We start from the raw sequence: 9978 nt of genomic DNA on the forward strand, positions 1-9978 counted from the left end.
CTGCTTCCTGACCTGGCCGCGCCTTCTACTGTATGCGGTCACGTGGGGCCGCCGATTAGAGTCATGAATATGTGGCTCCACCTCCCATAGGGGTGGAGCCGCCTATTCATGACTGTAAATGAGCGGCCCCACGTGACCGCATACAGTAGAAGGCGCAGCCAGGTTAGGAAGCAGCGACAGCTAGATAGATAGATCTTTCTTTTAAACACTATTATTCATATCTTCTATGCAGCAAACGCTGCTGCACAGAAGATATGAATCGCGGCTTCAGCACGATGCAGGGGACAGCGCTAAACTTTAGCGCTGTCTCCTGCATGCTCCGTGTGGTACCCACTCGGCACACGGGCGGCACACGTGTGCCGCACGTATGGCCTACGTGAGCTCACGGGCACACGGACACGGATAACTCCGGTACCAATTTTTTCCGATACCGGAATTATCTGGACGTGTGGGACAGCCCTAAGTGGTATCGGTATCAGTGTGATATTTATGTGGATTTGGTATTGGTGTGGACATAATGTCAATATGGACGAGGTGTTAGTCTGGATTATATAGGACATGAGAATGACATAAAACATGGAGATTATATATGACTTGAATATTTTATAGGATAAGATTATGGTAAATCAGATACACATCAGTACAACTGAATTTATTCACAGATAACTTATCACTAATACATTTCTACTTCGAAATAAACGACATATTTCATATATAAATATAATTTTTATTCATTATAGTAAAATCTGTGCAGCAGAATAATACAGGGAAAGTCACAGTTTTTGTCATCACTGATTCATTTCACTTTGATACCAATGTGTCTTTGTATAAAATGTACAATATATACAGTAAAAGGGACTAAATACGAGTCTATTGGAATAAGGCTGTGTCTACACAAGTCATGCAAAGACCGCTCTAAGGCTTCTTTCACACTAGCGTCGTACTCGGCCCGTCGCAGAGTGTTGGTCCGACGTACCGGCGCTAGCAGTGAATGCGCCGCACAACGGGGGCAGCGGATGCTGTTTTTCCACGCATCCGCTGCCCCATTGTGAGGTGCGGGGAGGTGTGGGGAGGTGGGGGCGGAGTTCCGGCCATGCATGCGCGGTCGGAAATGGCGGTCCGTCAGCGGCAAAAAACGTTACATGGAACGTTTTTTGCAGCCGACGGTCCACTACAACACGGCGCAACCGTCGCACGACGGTTGCGACGTGTGGCAATGCGTCGCAAATGCGTTGCTAATGTTAGTCAATGGTGAAATAACGCATCCTGCAAGCACTTTTGCAGGATGCGTTTTTTCCCCAAAATGACGCATTGCGACGTATTGCAAAAAACGCTAGTGTGAAAGTAGCCTAAGCTGCTGCTTCATTGCAGCGAAATGCAGGTGAAAGTGGTCAAATTGTGACCCTCGCGTTTCTGAGAACTGTGACAAGCAAGTTGCAAAAAATCCAGATGGTTCCATCTTTTTATGACTTTCTTGCCGCAGAACCGTGCAGGTCACAATCCACCTGCATTATAATGCGATGCTGCAGGGTAATAAAGGGATCTTTGGCCTGTAAGCTTGTGTTCTCCCCGCCTAGTGCTTTATTTCTACACCAAATGGCATATGCCGAACACCTTCTCTGGCAGCGGCGATCTATCAGACTACATATAATCACTACGAGGCTGTTGATATAAACTGAAGCAGAAAACGCCAGATTCCCCAAGCGAAACATTAGTGTCTTCACGGGTGCAAATTTGCCTACGCACCCCTGAGGACACCAGTTTCCAATTTTCATTTAGGGGACTACAATGATATATACATAATGAATATACATGACAGTTTTCTTTCTTCTATCTTGAATTTACTTAAGCTGCAATAGCAAATAGATCGTGAGGGGCTGTTTATGGAAGATAACACAATGGTTAAGTAAAAAAAAAATATTTGAATCACTCCGATCAAACAGCTAGCTTAAAAAAGGCACTAAAAATGCTGCATTCAAATCCGCAACACATTTACTGCGTTTTTGTATTTTTTTATCGCTTTTCTTGGGTTTTTCAGGTTTGTGGCTTTTTCTCAAAATCGCTGCATGTTATAGGTATGGCGTTTTTTCAGGTAATTTGTCTCACTAGAACTGCATTGTTTTTGCTGCTTTCTTAAAAAATGTATCTGTTCATATTTGGTGAAGTTTTTGTGCACTTTTTATATTATTGTAGGATTCGATTTTCTTGGAGGAAAAAAATAAAGCTCCATCTTCTCCATCCCTCACTCTGTAAAAATGAATGTCATCCGAGTGCGGTCCATATTTCTTTTCGGACCCATAGACCTGAATGGGGGAGTGCCATGCGATTCTCGGTGGGGCAAATCGTGCATGCTGCAATATTTTTCCTTGGACCACTTAGTCCGAGAAAAAAATCAGACATATACACAGCCGCATAGAATAACATGGGGACCAGTGCTGCCTGCCAAAACCATGGATAGCACTCGTCTGATTTATATGGCCGTCTGCACGAGCCCCAAGAGGAATAACACGATCTATGAGTAACATGACTTGTAATGTTAGAAACACAATGATATAAAAATACAACTAAAAATACAAATACTAAAACCGTGTTATTTTCTGAAACACGCCGAAGAATTGTATAAAAATGGATGTAAGCATATAAAATTAGTGGATAAAAGTGTGCTCGAAGATGACCACAAGTTTTAGAGCTATTTAGCTTTTTTGTGGCCAAACTCTCAACAATAATCCATAGACGATATGAAGGCTATGTTCATACGTTGCGTTTTGACTGTGTTTTTTTATTGCAAATTTTAAGCTGCATTTTAGAGTGGTAGCAAAAGCTATGAGATTTCAGAAATCTCATGCAGACACGTTTTGTTTTTTTCTTGTCTGAATTGGAAAACTGCTACGTTTTTGAAAACTGCAGCATGTCACTTTTTTTCAGCATTTTTGCAGCGTTTTCTCACCTATAGAAAGCAATTCGTAAGTGTAAAAACACAGCAAAAATACATGAAAAAATGCAGGTACCTGATAAAAATGCAGCAAAAAAAAAAAAAAGCAGCAAACCCTGCTTTTTATTAACAGCTTCATTACTGCCAAGAGAGCAGGCTTTGCCTGCAGAAAAAAATGCAGCAAAAACGCAACATGTGAACATAGCCTAAATCTGATGAAATATCTATCTTAGGTTTTGATATATTTGTGGCAGTATGACGTTTTAGCTTCATGGTCCTGTATTTTACACTAATTAATTTACGAAAAACGACCTTTATTCTATGGTGTCAGGAATACAAAATAAATTCATTTCTGCTAAGTAGGAACCATGATGACGTAAAGGGAAAAAATACATTGACCCAAAGATGTACTGTAATATCAGCCAACCTACTGCCTACATACACAATCCTAGTATTTATATAATGTCATTTCTGCATATTCCATGGTTTAGAGTTCACTGACCATAAACTTTTAAAAATATTGACTCCGGTTTCTTGGAGGATCTATTTCGGTATTGACAATATCTCCTATGAGATCATGACCCAAAACCATGATCTTCTCCATGGTGTTCATAGGGTAAGTTTGATGACAATGGGAAGAAAGAAAAAGGGGCATGGATGTTAATGACTATATAGCCCTTAGGTCAGCTTTATGTTGAAATTCTGCAGCATTATGAATGCCTAATCAGACTCAAGTCAAGCTTGGTACTGACACTTGTCCATCACAGTACTTCAGAAATCTCTTCTTCCTTTCCATTCACAGACATAGCCTGGATATCTGGGAGAGACTGATTTCTGGCCACATAGACAAGGGTGTACCAGGCTCTCCTCTGGATCTCTCTAAATTTTGAAACAAAGTTTTCATTGGTCACTAAATAAAGTAAGGGGTTAATGGCGCTGTTCATGGCAGCTAGTCCTCTGGTCACCTGATAAGATATATAAACGTTCTTTAGACTTTCGGTGCAGGTTCCCTGGAGCTGCCAAACTCTGGAAATCAAATTGAGGTTTCGAAATGTATAGTATGGAAAGAAGCAGATGGCAAACAGGGCCAGGATGATAAAAACTTGTTTGATGCTTCTGCTCTTCAGGTTTCGGTCCACATTTTTGTTTTTCGTAAGAACGGTGAGGATCCGGGTGTAACAAGTCAAAATTATGATAAATGGTATCAAGAAGCCTGTGACTGTGATGGTCAGGGTGTAGGGCGCATAGGATTCCAGGTGCTCGTTGATTGTTGAGTCATGGCAGTATGTTTCGTTTTTAATGGCATTGGTATAGAAGAGGTTTGGTAAGATCTGAAGAATGACCAATAACCACATCATAATGCTGATGCACAATGAAGGACGTAAGTTCTGGAAGCGACCCATCATTTTCATTGGGTGTACTATTCCCAGGTAGCGTTGGACACTGATGCAGGTGAGGAAGGTGATACTTGCATACATGTTCATATGGAAAAGGATCCGTGCGAGGCGGCAAAATCCATAACCAAACATCCAAACACCTTCGCTGAGGTAATATGATACAAAAAATGGCAATGTCCCAACGTAGAGAAGGTCAGCAATGCCAAGGTTCAATACAAATACATTCAATGACGTCCATTTCTTCCAGTTCACACACAGGTTACACAACCCAAGACCATTGCCTAATGATCCGACAATGAAGACGATAAGGTAAACTGAAGATAAGTAGCGAAAGGTGAAAGTCTTGTTGACGTTGCATTCTGAGCTGACATTAAGAATTCCAGCTGTTATGGGAGACTCAAAGAAATCCTCTTCCATGATGGAGTGTTTAGGGGAGGTCTAGATGAAGCAGGCATGGGCCTGCAGATGGAGACCCACAGCTGTCAGCATGCATGGAGAGCACAGTGCTTCTGCTGGAGTGCAGCGATCTGACATCTCATAGCTGAGAACTGCTCCTCCCTCCACTAAACATAGTGACTCTCTCGGTACACTCCTGGCTGTCTCTTGGTGCTGCCCACTACACTCAGATACTTTCTACTTTCACTTCTGTACTTCAGCATGGGAATGACTCACATACTCAAGTCTCCAGATAAGCGCAGCAACTTCTGTCCACCAATGTGGCTGCTATAAAACATGAGCTACCTGCATCACACCTGTCATAGTCGTGTCCTAACGTAACCTCAGATCTACGTTGGGTCCAGCATTACTCCCTCAGCAACCCTTCAGTTATACAGTGAATTTTCTCATCTCAAAAAATGGTCCAATTTTCATCAGTGTTTTGAATCTGATTTTCATCAAAGATTGGTCAATATGTCAGTTTTTACCATCAGATTTCCATGATTTTTTGTCTGAAAAAAAACAACTGATGGAGGTTTCTCAAGCTTCTCCTATCACACAGTCCATGAAAAATGGACAGCATACAATGGCATCCGAAAGCTGTCTAAATTTTTCACAGACCCAAAGACTTAAATTTGCGAAACTGATCCGCGATTCAATTGATCCGAGGTGAGATTGATCTGTGATTTTGTGCTTGACCGCTCAGTATACGGACACGTCAAAAAGCCCCATAAATTGTAATAGGTTCGGTTTGATCCATGAAAAACACTGATAGAACCTGTACATGAAAAACTGATATCTGAATGAGCCCTTATTTCAGCAGAACGGTTGGTAGAGATTACTTATGACATCGGAGATGACAAAACCTGTTGTCAACAGAAGCTCTCAGTAGTGCAGCCTCAGGCTTTCAGCAATAAAATATACCACATTTGTTTTTCTATGTACAGATTGTAATCTTTGTTGTAATCACAGTCTAAAGGTCTATTCACCGTGCATCATAATCGTGAGCAAGCTCTGCTAGGAACACTCATTTCATGATTATTATGCAGTCTAAACAAGTTGGGAATACCCCAATAAACGAGCAACACGCTTGGGTGAAATGATCTTTTGGTTTGCACAAAAGATCATCATTCTCGACAGCACATTGTTCTGTGCAAACAGACCTTGTGCTGCTGAGATCGATGGTATCCTATAGCCTTTATGCACAGAACGATTTATTACTGTTCGTTCAATGCACATCTAAACCAGGTGGACCTGTGTGTACATGCAATTAAATGACCACTGACTAGGAATCGTGTCGCCGGTCACTTAATACTACACATTGCGCCGTTTAAATTGATCATAAGGGATTAAAAACTCAAATGAGATATGACCATAACGAAGATTCTCGGCTGATTTTGTAAAACGAACGATTGTCTTGACTGACGGATCGTTGAACAACCACAATCATTTAGAACACCGGTCGAGCTTTTTGGAGTTTTTTTTGTTTGAAGATCAGCACTGGATATATCATCAACCAAAAAAAATCCAATATTCACTAATGTAGCCTTTGCTTTGTGTAGGGCCATTGATGAATGATTTAACTAATAATTATTTGTTGGCCAATTATAGATAAAGACCTTAGGGGACAGCGAGTGGCTCCAATATCAGCTGAAAATAAGATTGTCTTTTTGAATGAGCCCCACTGTTTTCGGATCCATAATTGTCTCAGAGCCTGACATCATCTAAGGATCTAGTATTCTCATTGGTCAGTACGACTATTCCAGTGCTTTCATATCTCATGGTATATTGGAAGAATTAAAGGGCTATTTTATATCAACCACAAGACGGCAGATTCAAAATAAATAAATATAAAGAATGAATTAAGACAGTATTCTTCTCTGCAATATGGACCCAAACCTATAAACCCTTGTGGCTTATGTACCATTAAGGATCTTCCATACATTTTTGCCAAACTTTTCAAAACCGCTTCCGGAAAAGACAAAACTTCAATATCCTCCCCAAAAAGGAGTGTTTACTGCAGCAGATTTCACTTGATAATTCATCATTTTTTAACACCTCAAAAAACTCCATGTGAACATAGCCTCACTAATCTGTATGGTCATAATCTATAATTGTATTATTTGCAAACCTGGAATTTTTTTTTCTCAGAAGAAAATGTTAAGATGTTGGCCACCTCTTCAGTGCAGAGATCATGTGAGGTTCAAAATCATCAAATATGTTGGTATCCTGGTCTATTAACATAAAACCGGCGCTATCCATAGTGATCTGGATCCACATACGAGCTCCATGACAATGCAGAGACGTCTGTTCTCACTAGTGCAGCCTCAGGCTTTTTAGCATCAGTGGGTCCTGATCCTAGGATGCTCACTGCACTAGGATTGTCCTCCACTATAGCCCAGAGACATTGTAGGATTTTTAGGACAAGATCTGCTTGGACAGTTCCACTCTATGCCCAGTCATTGCACTGGCTGCCAATACATTATAGGATCCAATTTAAATTGCTTGTTCTCACCCACAAAGCTCTCCACAGTGCGGCACACCCGTCCCCCGCACATCTCCTCCCTTATTTCTTTTTATTGGCCTATTTGTTCTCTACACGCCGCAAGTGACTTTCGACTAACATCCACACTACTGTAATCCATACCTCCTACTCCCGGATCCAAGACTTCTCCCGAGTTGCACCAGTTCTTTAGAATGCTCTACCCCAAGAAATTAGGACTAACCACAACTAAAAACACATCAGTTTAGGGTGGCCTATCATGTTCCCTAATCAAAGTCCTTTTTATACAGTATATAGCCCATTCTCTACTTCTCTGCACATAATTCTCCATCAAACTCCACCACACACAAAATCACTACAAATAATGGCTGGGGACAATCTCATGGAGCCTTTATCTATCCCCCATTCCATCAAAATGGCTGGACCATCATTGTAAATAAGCACCTGTACTTTGTATCACCCTCACCTCATTGTAGATTGTTATCTCTTATGAGCAGGGTTGTCATTGTTTTCGCTTTAATTATTGTTATTTACGGTAATTATCGTATATGAACCTCTGAGGGTATGTGCACACGTTGCGGATTCTGCTGTGGATTTTTCCGCAGCGGATTTGGAAAATCTGCAGTGCAAAACCACTGCGGTTTTCACTGCGGATTTTCACGCGGTTTCTTCTGCGGATTCCTCTGCGGGTTTTCAACTGCACTTTCCTATTGGTGCTTGTTGAAAACCACTGCAGAATCCGCACAAAGAAGTGACATGCTACTTCTTTTATTCCGCAGCGTTTCTGCGCGAATTTTTCCGCAGCATGTGCACTGCGGTTTTTGTTTCCATAGGTTAACATGGAAAACTGCTGCGGATCCGCAGCGTCAAAACCGCTGCGGATCCGCAGCAAAAACCGCAACGTGTGAACATAGCCTGAATTGTAAAGTGCTGTGGAATATAAAAATTGTGATTATTATTATTATTTTCTATGATTTTCTGGTTAGAAAGCCTGATAATTTCTGGGATGTTTTAAAAATCATTTATGAAACTAAGTTCTTGCTTACAGTAAATCATTGATGACAGTGATAAATTACCTTGTTCCCGACAGTAATAAATACTGTGACCTTGTTTATTACTCTATGTGTCTTCCTACAAAGATATACAGTGCTCAAAAAATAAAGGAAACACTTAAACAACAAGGTAACTCCAAGTCAATCACACTTTTGTGAAATCAGCCTGTCCAGTTATGAAGCAACACATATTGTGAATCTATTTCTCCTGCTGTTGTGCAAATGGGACAGACAACAGGTAGAAATGATAGGCAATTAGCAAGACAACCCCTATAGAGTAGTGGTTCTGCAGGGGAGAGCACAGAACATTTCTCTTTTCTCATCCTTTTTGGCTGTTGTTTTGGTCACTTTTGCATTTTGTCATTGCTCTCACCCCTAGAGGTACTGTACAGCAGCATGAAGCAGTGTCTACAACCCACAGAAGTTGCTCAGGTAGTACAGTTCATCCAGGATGGCACATCAATGTGAGCTGTGGCAAGAAGGGTAGCTGTGTCTGTCAGCACAGTGTCCAGAGCATGGATCACATACCAGGAGACAGTTCAGTACACAAGGAGACGTGGAGGGAGCCGTAGGAGGGCAACAACCCAGCAGCAGGACCGCTAGCGCCTCCTTTGTGCAAAGAGGAACAGGAGGAGCAGTGCTAGAGACCTGAAAAATGACTTCCAGAAGGCCACTAACATCCATGTGTTTGCTCAAACTATCAGAAACACACTCGATGAGGGTGGTCCGACGTCCACAAGTAGGTGTTGTGCTTACAGCCCAACACCATGCAGGGCAATTGGCAGTTGCCAGAGAACTCCAAGATTAGCAGATTTTACACTTCCGCCCTGTGCTTTTCATGGGTAAGAGCAGGTTCACACTGAGCACATGAGACAGACGTGACAGAGTCTGGGGATGCTGTGGAGAACATTCTGCTGCCTGCAACATCTTCCAGCATGACCGGTTTGGCAATGGATCAGTAATGGTGTGGGTAGGCATTTCTTTGGAGGGCCGAACAGCACTCCATGTGCTAGCCAGAGGTACCCTGACTGCCACTAGGTACTGGGATGAGCTCCTCAGACCCATTGTGAGGTTCCTTCTGATGCATGACAATGCTAGGCCTCATGTGGCTACAATGCGCCAGTAGTTCCTGCTTGATGAAGGCATTGATGTTGAATAGAATAGGGCACATCATGTTTCGTTAGATCCACCAATGCCACTCTGCACCACAGACTGTCCAGGAGTTGACTGATCCTTTAATCCTGGTCTGGGAGGAGATCTCTCAGAAGGAGCATGCCCAGGCGTTGTAGGGAGGTCATACAGGCACATGGAGGCCACACACACTACTATAATTTCCTTGTCTTGAGGCATTTCCACTGAAGTTGGATCACCCTGTAATTTGATTTTCCACTATGATTATCATTCCAACCCAGACCTCCATGGAATATCAATTTTGATTTACATTGATCATTTTTATTTTTTATTGTCCTCAACTAATTCAACTATGTCATGAATAAAGATTTGCAACTGGAATATTTCATTCAGTGATATCTAGGATGTGGTATGTTATTGTTCCCTTTATTTTTTGAGCAGTGTATTTACGCTCCACCTCCATATTATTCCCATTCATAGTGTTTGTCCAGTTCCTCAAACACAAATGTCTCCCTTTTCAGGTGCCAC

The 9978-nt window shown here is 41.8% G+C and overlaps 1 protein-coding gene across 1 annotated transcript; it reads right to left on the reverse strand.

Moving 5' to 3' along the window:
- Positions 1-706: 706 nt before the first annotated feature.
- Positions 707-4855, reverse strand: LOC143766006 (P2Y purinoceptor 1-like). Its single transcript, XM_077253320.1, has one exon. It carries the CDS (start codon positions 4744-4746, stop codon positions 3694-3696), a length of 1053 nt encoding a protein of 350 aa, XP_077109435.1. The 5' UTR covers positions 4747-4855; the 3' UTR covers positions 707-3693.
- Between the last annotated feature and the right edge of the window lie 5123 nt (positions 4856-9978).

This window comes from Ranitomeya variabilis, chromosome 4, assembly GCF_051348905.1.
Source record: "Ranitomeya variabilis isolate aRanVar5 chromosome 4, aRanVar5.hap1, whole genome shotgun sequence".
Classification (NCBI taxonomy): Eukaryota; Metazoa; Chordata; class Amphibia; order Anura; family Dendrobatidae; genus Ranitomeya; species Ranitomeya variabilis.